The sequence below is a fragment of the Paroedura picta genome, chromosome 12 (genome assembly GCF_049243985.1).
Source record: "Paroedura picta isolate Pp20150507F chromosome 12, Ppicta_v3.0, whole genome shotgun sequence".
Taxonomy (NCBI): domain Eukaryota; kingdom Metazoa; phylum Chordata; class Lepidosauria; order Squamata; family Gekkonidae; genus Paroedura; species Paroedura picta.
Genome location: NC_135380.1, coordinates 36646574 through 36660639, shown reverse-complemented (window position 1 = coordinate 36660639; position 14066 = coordinate 36646574). Strand labels below are relative to the sequence as shown.

Sequence of the window (14066 nt, the reverse complement as noted above, 5' to 3'; positions counted from 1 at the left end):
GAATGGCTTGAGCAGAGATGTCTGAAACTCAACCCCTCCAAGACAGAGGTCCTGTGGCTGGGGGGTAGGGGGACGGATCAGGAAGCGCGTTTACATATTTTGTCAGGGACGCAACTTGTGATTGCACCCCAGGCCAGGAATTTGTGGGTGACCATTGATATCTCATTCACTCTGAGGCACAGGTCAAGAGGGTAGCTAGCCAGGCATTTTTCAGTCTTTGCCAGGCTTGGCTACTAGTACCCTACCTGTTCTCTGAACATCTGGCCACAGTGATCCATGCAACGATCACCTCCAGAATAGATTTTTATAACTCACACTATGCGGGCCTGCCCTTGGGCTTGATCTGGAAATTCCAGTTGGTTCAAAATGCATCTAGAAGGGCCCGCATCCATCCATTGCTGAGGCAGCTGCATTGGCTGCCAGTTGCTGCCTGGATCCAGCTCAAGGTTTTGGTGCTAACCTTTAAGGCCCTACATGGTCTGGGACCCGTATACCTGTTGTCCTATGCCCCCTGCAGAGTGTAAGGCCCTGGTGCGGAAAGCATGTCCAGCACATTCTCAGTTCCAAACCCGCCCATCATCTCCTAGCTGGTGGGCACCATGGGGACCATTAGGGGAGGAAGGGGGGGGTGACAGAGTGGGGAGGCAACAGGAGGATAGGAGGTGAGGTGGGGGAAAAGGAAGATGAGAGAACAGCAAGGCAAAACTCAGGACAAAAGGTGGGAATTGGTGAGGAGGACCATAGGAGGACCTTCCCCAATGAGTTTCTTGCAGGTCTTCTGCTTGCTTATAGTAAAATCTATACAAGTGTACAAAATTAGGCTGCGTAGATTAAAACACATGCAAGGCATGGACCCAGGGAAATCCCCTGACCTCCAACGACATGTCTTCTGACATTTTGTAACCACTTGTTCTCAGTGATCCTGCCGTCCTTTTACGGGCAGGACTTCATTTACCTGGAAACTGAATCTACATCCCCTCTTCCACCCCCCTCCCCAGGTGATTCCATGACTTACCACAATGGACGGTCCTTTTCCACTTTTGATAAAGACAATGACTCGGCTATCACCAACTGCGCTTTGTCCTACAAAGGAGCCTTCTGGTACAAGAACTGCCACCGAGTCAACCTGATGGGCAGATATGGGGACAACAGCCACAGCCAGGTGAGAATTCTAAGTCCCAGGAGAGATTTGGGGAAATGAGGAAAACCACAGGGCTGATATGCTTTCAGAGGTGAGTCTGTGAACCAAAGTGCCTATGGCAATCACCCCCTGAAGACCCCGATGTACTGATGTCACTTCTGGGAGATGTCAGCATGTCAGGTTACATTATGGAGTCCTTCCAGCTTTGGGGAAAGGTCAAGTTAACAAATCATTTAAATTACGTCTAATTCATGGATACAATTGGAAACAAGTTTACCAAAATTCAAAGCCAAAGTGTTTTTTTTCCCATCCATCTCTCTATGGTTATAGGCACATTGGGTTTCAGATGGCTTACTACAATCCTATGTGACAATTTTAAATCTCAGTGGCTTTTGGCCACTGAGAAGGAAATTGTAAAATTAGGTTTTTCCATACTACTTGGAACAGGATAAGATCAGGCAAAAACTGTAGTGAAACAAAGGACTGAGGACTTGGAGTACCAATTCGGTCTTTCTCGCTCCCCTAGGTAAGACGCCCCATTGAGTACTAGATATATTCAAGCCATTGCGGACTGTCTTTCTTGCTTGGAAACAAAATATCATAGGATCGCATTCACACTAGCAAGACCTTCTGCCATTCTCTGCCCATGCATTTCTGGGGACAGAGAGGCAATTGCACATGTGCTTTTAAGGTGCCCTACGTGCCAAGAAGTGGAATGATTTGAATGATTAATATACTTAGGGCCTTTTCGCACGGGGATCTTTGTTGCAAATTGTTTGCGGAATGAAAAATCGCCATTTAAAATAGTGGAATTCGTCGTTATGCATACCTGCCTTTGTAGTGGAATCAGTTGCGTTTTTTAGCGTTTCCCACAGGCTTCCGGTCTCGGCAGAAATCGCTAGAAAGGAAGCGCTATTGCCAAGCTCGTCCCGCCCCTGGCCGTCAAGCAGCCAATGGGCAGCCGTTAGCATGCTCCCAAACAGCCCCTTTCCCTTTAAGAAAGGTTTTTTTTAAAAAAAAAAAACAGACCCATAGCAACGAATCTAGGTAGATTCGTTGCAACGGAGAGACCCATCCAGCTGCCTAATGTGAGCTGTCGTTTGATTGTATGATCGTTGGCACGCTGCCTCAAGTGATAAAAAAAAATCCCCCCCCCCTCTCACGGGCCCGATTTTCAGCTGAATTAATGTGTAAAAAATAAGGGGACTTTATTTCAGCAAACGGGCTTTTATGTGGTTTGTGCTTAGTGACTAAAGGTGAAGGACTGAAGCCAGGGAAGCCTCTAAACAGAAAGAGGCTCGCTGGTGCGTTTATCCCCGCTCGCTCGGAGAAAAAAAAATGGCGATCGCTTCGCCGGAAGTTTGGAGGACATGCTCAGGAGGAGGGACTTTGAAGAACCCGCAACAATGGTAACGCACAGGTCTTTAGCGCTATTGTTGCAGATTGGTTGCAGGAGTGTATCGCTATCCGGAGGGTGAATCCACTTTTCTGGATTCCCCTGAAAGCGCTACAACGAAGCGCTTTTTGCTGATTGGTTTCAGGAGTGTTGCAGATTGTCTGCGACGTCGTGCGTTAAGGCAAATTAGTAGCGTTTTCAATTAGCAACCATTGTGCTATTTTGAAGCCGTGCGAAATGGCCCTCAGTATACCTAATACGAGTGGATGAGAGACTCATTATTCTGGCCTTTTGATTTGGTTTTCGGCTTATCTACTTTTAACCCAGCAAGGAGTAAGTTCATCCTGCCATTACTCAGGGATCTCTCCAACAGCTCAGACAAGGGAAAAGTTAGATCCCTCCTATGGGATAGAAAGGTCCATATTATTATGCAGGTTGCCAAATATTGTGCTCACATGCATAGCACACGGGAAAGACGAAAGCTTCATTGATGGTGTTTTAGTAGAATTTTACTATGCAGTTTTTAAAATGTATCTGGCAATCATAGAATTCTAACTATTTTAAACATTCTCATCAGTTCCTGGAAAATGTAATTTTTGTTGCTCATTGTTTATTACCAATGGTTTTATAGGGCTGCAGTGCTGTATTAAATAAACTCAAATTTGGGGTGAATTAATGAATGATGGCACCACTGCTCAGTAGCATCTTCCATGGAGTGGTGCCCAGCACACATGCCATACCTGCCACACCGTAGTTATGACACTGCTGGCTTTTCAGTAGGGTTTCTTGATGGCCCTGGAAGGGTTTCCTGAATGGGTGGGAATTAATTAAGTTTGAACATAGTTTTAAAATTTGTTAAAAATGTATCAGGCGTTGAAGTGGTGAGTTAAGGCTTCCCTAGTTGGATGGAGAATGTGTGACTGAGAATTGCCCTCACTCACCATCAACACCTTCAACTACCATCATAGCTTCTAAACAACTTCTCTGTGCCTATTCGATACTTAACCATTGTCACATGTCGACTTTTTTTTCTCATTCAGGGTATCAACTGGTTTCATTGGAAAGGCCACGAATACTCCATCCAGTTTGCAGAAATGAAACTGAGACCCTACAGCTTCCGGAATCTAGAAGGGAGACGGAAGAGAGCCTAAACCCTCCATGGTTAGGGGAGAGAGAGAGAGAGAGAGGGTGGGAGAGAGCGAGAGAGAGAGAGAGAGAGAGAGAGAGAGAAGTCAGCAGAAGGGATATTGTTTTTCCAGAAAATTGGGGAATGGAAATCAGTGATGAAGATGGGAACCTTACCAAAGTAATAGCATCACTTGGCCTTTCATTGGCTCCTTTGACAGTTTCATTGGGAGGGTAGGGGTGGGAAAGCCTTATTCAAACGTAGCGCGCTCAACTGAGCAGCCCTTCTTTGTGTCCGTAGCTGTCTTTCTTTGCACCAAAGACGACAATCTCCAGGGGTCTTGGGGAGGGGCGGTGGGTTTCTACACCAGGGGTAGTCAAACTGCGGCCCTCCAGATGTCCATGGACTACAATTCCCAGGAGCCCCCTGCCAGCGAATGCTGGCAGGGGGCTCCTGGGAATTGTAGTCCATGGACATCTGGAGGGCCGCAGTTTGACTACCCCTGTTCTACACAGTCGTTTTTCTCAGTAGGTTTTCGTTGACTTTGAGATCTCAAGAATGCAGTGACAGAACAGTCGGCCAGCCTGCAAACCAGGCCTTTCTTACAGTAATGGGCACGTCATTGCCATGACGATTCCAAGCCACCACAGAGGTTTCGTTGGTCATCAAGAAGCTTTCTTTATATGTGTGCGTGTGTGTGCGTGTGTATGTGTGTGTGTGTGTGTGTATATATATGTATGTATATATATATATATGGCACCACAAAGGAAAGAGGGCACGGAAACGAGCTGTCCAGTTTAAATTTTTTTCAGCCTAAAATTAATATTATTAATATAATGGAATTAAAAGGTAAAATAATAATGACGATAATAATAAGCTACGGTCGGGTTCTCTTTCTTTTTTTTTTTTGTCGTCTTTTTGTTTTAAAAGATATCCATGCTTCCCAAAACACAGCAGGACAGTGTCTGATTGTACATTTCCCAGATGTGTGCTGGGAAACAAACTCTGCGAAGCGTCCTCAGTCATGCAAGTTTCTGACCTGCCTGGCTGACAATTTCATTTATCAAATGGTAGATGAACCCACAAGAGGTTCAGCCATACTGGACTTAATACTGACCAACAGGCAAGAGTTGGTGGATGAGGTGAAGGAGGTGGGGACCCTAGGGGGAAGTGACCATGTCCTCATAGAATTCCTTTTGAGATGGGGAGCCAAGGAAGCGTGTAGCCAGACGCGGATGTTGGATTTTCGTAGGGCAAACTTTAATAAACTCAGAGACATGATGAGTGTCATACCATGGACGAGAATGCTGGAAGGGAAGGGAGCATGTGAAGGGTGGGCGCTACTCAAACAAGAGCTATTGCATGCTCAATCAATGACTATTCCAGAAATACGAAAACACTGCAGGAGTTCTAAGAAGCCTATTTGGATGAACAGAGAACTTCAAGAGGAACTAAGAAAGAAAAGGAAAATGTTCAGGAAATGGAGGGAAGGACAGAGCTCTAAAGAAGAGTACCTACAGGTTACTAGGCACTGTAGATCAATCATCAGAAAGGCCAAAGCTGAGAGTGAGCTAAGATTGGCCAGGGAAGCCCACTGTAATAAGAAAAGATTTTTCAGTTACGTGAGGAGCAAACGTAAAGTAAAGGAGGCAATAGGCCCGCTGTTGGGTGCGGATGGACAAACTCTAACGAAAGATCCAGAGAAAGCAGAAAGGCTTAGTGCCTATTTTACATCTGTTTTTTCCCACAGGTCAAAGTGTTTAGGCACGTCTAGAGATGGCTGTAGCCAAAGGACAGTGTCTGGGTGGCAGGTTAACATGGATAGAGAGGTTGTCGAGAGGCATTTAGCTGCACTGGATGAGTTCAAATCCCCTGGTCCAGATGAAATGCACCCGAGAGTACTCAAAGAACTTTCCAGAGAACTTGCACAGCCCTTGTCCATCATCTTCGGAACCTCTTTAAGGACTGGAGATGTCCCGGAGGACTGGAAAAGAGCAAACGTTATTCCGATCTTCAAAAAAGGGAGGAAGGATGACCCGGGAAACTACAGACCAGTGAGTCTGACCTCTGTTGTGGGGAAGATAATGGAGCAGATATTAAAGGGAGCGATCTGCAAACATCTGGAGGACAATTTGGTGATCCAAGGAAGTCAGCATGGATTTGTCTCCAACAGGTCCTGCCAGACCAACCTAGTTTCCTTTTTTGACCAAGTAACAGGTTTGCTGGATCGGGGAAATTTGGTTGATGTCATTTACTTGGATTTTAGTAAAGCTTTTGACAAGGTTCCCCATGATGTTCTGATGGATAAGTTGAAGGACTGCAATCTGGATTTTCAGATCGTTAGGTGGATAGGGAATTGGTTAGAGAACCGCACTCAAAGAGTTGTTGTCAATGGTGTTTCATCAGACTGGAGAGAGGTGAGTAGCGGGGTACCTCAGGGTTCCGTGCTCGGCCCGGTACTTTTTAACATATTTATTAATGATCTAGATGAGGGGGTGGAGGGACTACTCATCAAGTTTGCAGATGACACCAAATTGGGAGGACTGGCAAATACTCCGGAAGATAGAGACAGAGTTCAACGAGATCTGAACACAATGGAAAAATGGGCAAATGAGAACAAGATGCAATTTAATAAAGATAAGTGTAAAGTTCTGCATCTGGGTCAGAAAAATGAAAAGCATGCCTACTGGATGGGGGATACGCTTCTAGGTAGCACTGTGTGTGAACGAGACCTTGGGGTACTTGTGGATTGTAAACTAAACATGAGCAGGCAGTGTGATGCAGCGGTAAAAAAGGCAAATGCCATTTTGGGCTGTATCAACAGAGGCATCACATCAAAATCACAAGATGTCATAGTCCCATTGTATACGGCACTGGTCAGACCACACCTGGAGTACTGTGTGCAGTTCTGGAGGCCTCACTTCAAGAAGGACGTAGATAAAATTGAAAGGGTACAGAGGAGAGCGACGAAGATGATCTGGGGCCAAGGGACCAAGCCCTATGAAGATAGGTTGAGGGACTTGGGAATGTTCAGCCTGGAGAAAAGGAGGTTGAGAGGGGACATGATAGCCCTCTTTAAGTATTTGAAAGGTTGTCACTTGGAGGAGGGCAGGATGCTGTTTCTGCTGGCTGCAGAGGAAAGGACACGCAGTAATGGGTTTAAACTTCAAGTACAACGATATAGGCTAGATATCAGGAAAAAGTTTTTCACAGTCAGAGTAGTTCAGCAGTGGAATAGGCTGCCTAAGGAGGTGGTGAGCTCCCCCTCACTGGAAGTCTTCAAGCAAAGGTTGGATACACACTTTTCTTGGATGCTTTAGGATGCTTAGGGCTAATCCTGCGTTGAGCAGGGGGTTGGACTAGATGGCCTGTATGGCCCCTTCCAACTCTATGATTCTATGATTCTATGATTTCCTTTTTTTTAAAAAAAATAAATAAATAAAAGCACAATTTTACTTTTACAGAAATCTCCACTTTTCTTCATGCGTCGGACGGTTTGAGGGGGGGTGGGAGGGGGGGACTGTGTAGCAGGGGAGGCACACGATTTGACGGTTGATTGCCTGCTTTGTCAATTCAGAAGTGGGTTTCTGATTGAAGACCCCAAACCCCCAGTTAAAGGATCCCCTGTAGCAAGTGCTGAGGAAGGTCATTCTCTTCTGGGGACCTCACAAGAGCTGTGGCTGCTGCACTGATAAAAGGCAGATTCATTTGTTAGTGTGGGGGACCAATACTTGGAGCTAATCTTTCATTCTTTTCCCCCCAAAGGAACTCCAGTGAACTGTTTTTGTATTGGATTGCATGTAGTTTGGCTTATTGTGAAGGCACAATAATGCTAGGGAGACTTGAAGGCAGCAGGACAAGAGGAGGGCCCCAACATGGGATGGACTGATTCCCTCAAAGAAGCCATGGCCTTGGTTTGCAAGACCAGAGGAAGGCTGCTAACGATCGGCAGCTCTGAAGGACGTTAATTCAGAAGGTCTCACTGCATTCTGCAGAGGGGTGCACTAGATGACCCTGGAGGTCCCTTCCAACTCTATGGTTCTGTGATGGCATATAGCACACAGATACCTCTTGACATATTGGAGTGGCAACCTTGTGATGTCTTTCCACCTAGATACCAAGCGGAAACATGTGGGTGTTTTCAAGCATGCCTTAGGACTGCTATGATCTCTACCCAGCTACTCTCCATAGTCAGAGTTATTTCAGTTGGTTCCAGGTTCTAATAGTCATATATCTGTAGTTCAATGTCTCAAGGGCTGGGGGAGACATTTTCCATCCTGAGACCTGGGCCCATACTGCACATGCTAGATAATGTGCTTTCAATGCACTTTAGAAGCAGATTATCCTGTTCTGCACAGGAAAATCCATCTGCAAAAGGACACTGAAAGTGCATTATCCAGTGTGTGCGGAATGGGCTCTGGTGAATTAGATAGATGAATGGGATGAGTTGGTAGAAGGTACCTTTGTATGTTTATGACTCCTCTGGTGGCCTAGTCTAGGAAGCACAGAGTTCTGTGATCATAGGTGGAATATCTGGAATGTGATTCAGCACACCAGTTTACAAGAGACTCTGAAAATATGTGAGGATAGATGCACCTTTGCAAACCATCCATCCTGTATCGCTTCGCACAGAACCTGGATTCCAGTGCAGTAAATAGCCACATTCAACCTATTCCCCTATAAATATGAGCGGTGATAGTTCAAGACTTTCTTATTTTAAGGTCATATAGAAGCACTTGAATGGCATCATTTCAGGAATATTGAGATAACAAAAACCAGGAAAGAGAAAAGAAGGGGAAAGTTGAGGGTAGTGCAACAGTTGCTGAAGATTCACTACATCTTGTAAAAATATATTTTATATATTTTGTACTCCACTTTTCACTGCCCCAAAGAGTCTCAAAGCAGCTAACAATTGCCTGTCCTTCCTCTCTCCACACCAGACACCCTGTGAGGTAGGTAGGGTTAAAAGAGCTCTGACAGAACTGTGACTGAGCCAAGGTCACCCAGCAGACTTCACATGTCTCAAAGCAGCTCATAATCACCTACCTTTCCTTCCCCCACAACAGATACCCTGTGAGGTAGATGGGACTGAGAGAACTTTACTTAGCCAAAGATCAGCCAGCAGGCCTCATGTGTCTCAAAGTAGCTTCCAATCACATTCTCTTTCCCTCCCCATTAGCGATCCCCAATCTGTGGGCTGCGGACCATGTGTGGTCCTTCGACTAATTGGAGGTGGGCCCCGAAGGACGCCTTCTCTCTCCCCCCCTTCCGGCCCTTTACTTCATCCCCCCAGCCCTTTACAACACACTTCATTGTTGTGGCATGTCTGTATCTTATTTTGAAGGGATGTTTAAACACTACCATAGCGATCAGAGAGCGTTAGGGGTTGAGAGTAGAGGAGTAAACTACCCCCCCCCCCGGGCCTCAGTAAAAGGCGTTGAGTGGTCCCCAGTGAGTGGTCCCCGTCATTGAGTGGTCCCCGGTGATAAAAAGGTTGGGGACCACTGCTCCCCATGACAGACACTATGTGAAGTAGGTGAGGCTGAGTGAGAGAATCATGACTGACTCAAGGTCAGCCAGCGGTCTGCAGGTGGAGGTGTGGGGGATCAAGCTGAGTTCTCCAGATTAGAGACCACCACTTTTCCCCATGAAACCAAGTTAGCTCTCCAAGCTTCTGAACCGAGGTTGTCTCCACATCCTGGAATTGGAGTACGTGGGGCCTCTTCAGATGGCTCGCTTCTCCCCTTTCACCATCCCCTTCTCCAACTACAAGGAACCTCATTTACATATTGTTTGTTGCCTGTGCAAGAACATGAACTCCAGCAAGCACATGGATCCCAGCGGTGTTGTGGCCTGTTGTTCTATGTCCTAGAAATTAGCATTGAAAGGATCAGAAGAAAGTATCTTGTGATCTCATTGATGTTCCATTTAGCCCTCGTGGCTAATAGCTACCAATAGGCTTACTTGTCCTGAATTTTTGAAGTTCTCTTCTTGTCGTCCTCTGAGATATAGCTTGGATTCAATAAATTAATTCTCACAGGGGGTGAAAAAGGGTTTCAATGCTTTGTCAGCCCTATCTTCCCCTTCAAAATACATCCTTGCATTTCTCCTTCTTCCCACGAGAGGGCAAGATGGCTCCATCTTAGTAAACCGCAAAAAGTTGCTTAAGAAAAAAAGCACGCCTTCCTTAATCCTGTCACGAAACTATCTGCACAAGTTTACTTTTTAATTATCAGCTCTGTCTAAACACAGTGGCATCCCCAGGGGAGTCATTTAGACGTGCTAATCTGAGTGCCCAGTGGCCCAAAGATTCCCTCTGCTCTTCTCCTTTGCCACACTACATCGCTAAGTGGAAGTTAATTCATGAGTGACCCAAGGGTGATCAGGACCCCCAGAATTTTGTTTCCCAAATCCCCACCCAACACACACACACACCAGGAGTCTTATGGACAGATCACTTGGTCATTTCACTTCACTTTGTGTTCTTACACACCAAGTGTTTGCTATTTATTTATTATATTTATATACCGCCCTCCCCGAGGGCTTACATAATAACATAAGAACAATACATGGAACAGTCTATAAAACATTTGAATAACCGTGCAATAATAACTGGTAATTGTAAACATATAACATTATAATTGTATAACCAATAAACAATACAGCGTTGCAACATACAAACAGGTCCAGAGTGTATAGGTGGTGTTCTGAGGGGGGCGGGGAGCAGGGGCCCTTTGGTCGCTGTTGGTTATATATATCTGGTCTCAACCGAATGCCTGGCGGAAGAGCTCCTCCTTGCAGGCCCTGCGGAACTGTTTAAGCTCCGTCAGGGCCCTGATCTTCTCCGGGAGCTCGTTCCACCAGAACAGAGAATGCTCTGGCCCTGGTTGATACCAGGCGGACTTCTTTAGGGCCAGGGACCTTTAGCTGGTTGGTAGCAGTGGAGCGCAGGGCTATGGAGTAAAATGGCTGTCTTTTTTTTTTTTTAATGCCTGCTTTTCAGGTAAATGGCCTCTCGCCACAATTTAAGAAAATATGAACATAAGAAGAACCTTGCTGGATCAGACCAACAGTCCATCTAGTTCTGCATTCTGTCTCACGCAGTGGCCAACCAGTTCCTCTGGAGGGACAATAACACGGCTGAGAGGCCAGGGTCTTCCTCTGATGTTGCCTCCTGGCTCAGGGATTCCAAGGATTAGTGTCTCTGGATGTGGAGGTTCCCCTCAGTCACCATGGATAGTAGCCACTGATAGACTTATCTCTCATGAATCTACCTAATCCCCCTTTAAAAACTATTTATTCCTGTAGCTGTCATTACACCATCTGGCAGCAAATTCCACATTTCAATCACTTCCTGTATAAAGTGGTATTTCCTTTTGTTCATCCAAAACCTACTTCCCATCAGTTTCATTGGATGCCCTTAAGTTCCTCTTGTCAGCTCTCCAAATCCCCATGCATAATCTTATAAATATCAATCATGCCCCCCCCTTTCTTCATCGCTTTTGTAGACTGAAAAATCCCAGACTCTTCAGCCACTCCTCATAGGAAAGTTGCTCCAACCCACTAATCATTTTGGTTGTGCTCCGCTGTACTTTTCCAAGCTCTGCAAAGTTATCTTTTTTATTGGGGGACCAGAACTGTATGCAGCAGAATGAGGGCTCTACTACCCAGGATTGTGATTCTGGGCAGCAGCCCTGTTAAGCTGGCACTTGCCGCAATGGGGCACTGGGTTGTGTTGCTGGGTGCTATTAGGGATCGGTTGTATCTATAAAAATGCCCCCTCCCCTCAAGTTCTACTTCAGAAATTGTCTAATGTCAACTTCGTCCTGTTGGATTTATTTGCTCGTTCATTTGTTTGTTGATTCATTCATTTAATTTATATACCACCCGTCATTGTGACATCTCAGGTGCTGTACATGGAACAGTGTAATGAGAAAATACATAGAAACATTTGCAACAATGAACATAATAGTCATGAACAGGCAGACTTCAATCCATGTATGGGAACAGTGTACCCTGGGGCATCTGCATCAACTCGGAAGGCAACAGTTTAAAAGCAGCTCCAGACTAGGGACATGTGAAGTGTCAAAGTTGCCCGGCAAAGGGACCAGGGTGTAGTCTGCACGGGGCTTTTTACCCACTCCCAGTGGGCTTTTTACCCACTCCCTCCCGTCTACACTGAATTCAATTTCCATTTTGATTTTGGGTGCTTTAAATTTTCCCTCTGCAACATGCATGATTGATCCAGAGTGACCATACCTTTCCCCGCGATATCCAGAAGTGGATATAACCATCAATATTTGAAAACCCGGCATCCATAAGTGTGCAGATTTTTGCTTTTTGGAAATTAACTCCCTTCTCCATGCCTCATAGCAAAGCCATCTTCCCTGATTGGCCAGAGCGTCAATTCAAAGACTTCTTGGTTCCTGGTTGCAAGGCTTGTCTTAAAGTGACTGTGCGCTCCAGAAGCCCTAACTTCTCTCAGCAGAGGTTTTCCTCTTGGATTTATTCCCCCCTCCACTGCTGTCTCCAATCCCCCCTCCCCACAATCAAGAGAAGAAAGAGGCTCCTGTTGCGCTTGGCTCCCCCCATCCCCATTCTGAGTTTCCCTAATCATGTGTAGAACACTTTTTGTTTCAATGGGGGTGGGGGGAATAGAGGAAGACCCGAGTTCAAATTGATCTGAATTCAGCAGGATCCACAACAGAAAAAACAAAGTAAGTGCAGAATCAGTCCAGGTTGCAGGGAGGCCCCCAGTCATCAGCCTCAGCCAAAAGGCCTGGTGGAAGAGCTCCATTTTTCAGGCCCTACAGAACTGTTGGCATTGTTGGCACGGTCACAGTGGCATTGGTTCTGCTGGGAAATATAGCACTCCTCTCCATTTTGAGAACTGTCCATTGATTCCTACTCTTTGCTTCCTGCTATTTAACTAGTTTTTCATTCATAAAATAACTCATCCTCTTAGTCCATCACTGCTGCATTTATCCAGGAACCTTTGGTGAAGTACCTGGTCACAAAACTTTTGAAAGTCCAACTATATAATGTTTACCGAGTCACCATTGTCTACATGCTTGTGTCCATTTTGACAGACACTGGTTAAGGAGTGTATAGAAGGGATCCTGTGCAAGTTAGAGATAGCAAAATCTCAAGGGACCTTCCCTGGATGCTCCTCTACATGTTCTGCATGCTCCTTCCTCCTCATACCGATACCCAGCTTCTAATTCCCCACAACAGTAGAAGAGCTGTCAGCACAGAAGTGGAGCTGTCCTGGCAAGTCCCTGAATGTCTCTTCCCCAGACATCTCTCTGCCTCAGCTTCTCCAGATCATCAACCCTAGCCTCAAGGAAATGACCTCCTCCCTGAGAGCCACAAACTCCATGTAGTGAGCACACACCCACACTTTCCACCCGTTGGGTAGATAATCATACATGTTGCACTTTCTGCAAAACATTGGATAGCCCCCACTCACCCACGGGCTTTCTGTTTTCATGACTGGCTAGTAGTTTAAAGGTATCTAGAGTGATGCAGGACTGAATGCCAGACTCTCACCCTTTGGTTCACACCAAAGGCTTGTGCCTCTACCTAGGAGAAGGCTGATAGATCCACAGCCTCATGGCACCAATAGCAGAAGGTGGGTGCTGTAATCAGCCCCAGGCAAACAGACCTTGCTCAATGAGCAGCAGACCAAACAAAAGGCCAAAATAGATCCAAACAAAAACACCACTCTCCAGCAAGATACAAGCACTCACTCATCCTCAAACACTGTCCTCACAGAGCAATCTCAGTTAATGCTCTCCAGTAGTTTAGCAGATTAGGAAAAGTGAAAAAAATCTTTCCCGGCAGCTCTCTCCTGGATTCTTTCTCCCAGCCCAGATGGCTCCAATTTAAAATTCAACACACTGTGACTTTCCTTGGCACCACATTCCCTCACCTCTGCCACCAAGTTAATTCCTCTCTTGTTTTTGTGACCATGTGGTTAGACCTGCTAAAGGCCCCCACAGACCCCCAGAAAAAGATTCCTTCTCCCCCCCCCCCTTAAATGAAACCCAGATTCAAATGACAGCAAATCTTATCTGGCTTCATGGTTCCTTGAGATGATCTGGGCCTTCACAGTTTGGTTTTGCCTCACCTCAGGTCCTCAGCAGCTCTGCACATGAAAACACACCCTAAGTCTCTCTTGCTGCTTTTCTTCCCATTCTGGCACTAGGCTGTCCCTCTTGCTTTCAACCCGCTTTGTGGCCACAGGCTTCCCCTTTCTTGCTTCTCTTATCTTGATACATCCTTTTCTAGGACCTTAACTCTTCCAAGTACACCCTTCAGCCATTCTAAGGTCTCTTGCTCCCTCAATCGAGTCTACCTCCCCCTCCCCCACTGCCTTTCATGCCTGAAAATCTTCCTTAGAA

The 14066-nt window shown here is 46.0% G+C and overlaps 1 protein-coding gene across 8 annotated transcripts in view; it reads left to right on the top strand.

The window, feature by feature from the left end:
• Positions 1-4061, top strand: part of TNC (tenascin C) — a 91753-nt gene extending 87692 nt beyond the window's left edge. For 2 of the 8 annotated variants that reach the window (XM_077306929.1, XM_077306928.1), the window contains 2 exons: positions 999-1162; positions 3578-4061. In XM_077306929.1, the coding sequence (XP_077163044.1) occupies positions 999-1162; positions 3578-3688 (275 nt within the window). In that variant the 3' untranslated portion in view covers positions 3689-4061. The remainder of the gene's footprint in view (positions 1-998; positions 1163-3577) is intronic. The other 6 variants (XM_077306930.1, XM_077306932.1, XM_077306933.1 and 3 more) reach the window with 3 other exon arrangements.
• The last annotated feature ends 10005 nt before the right edge of the window (positions 4062-14066 follow it).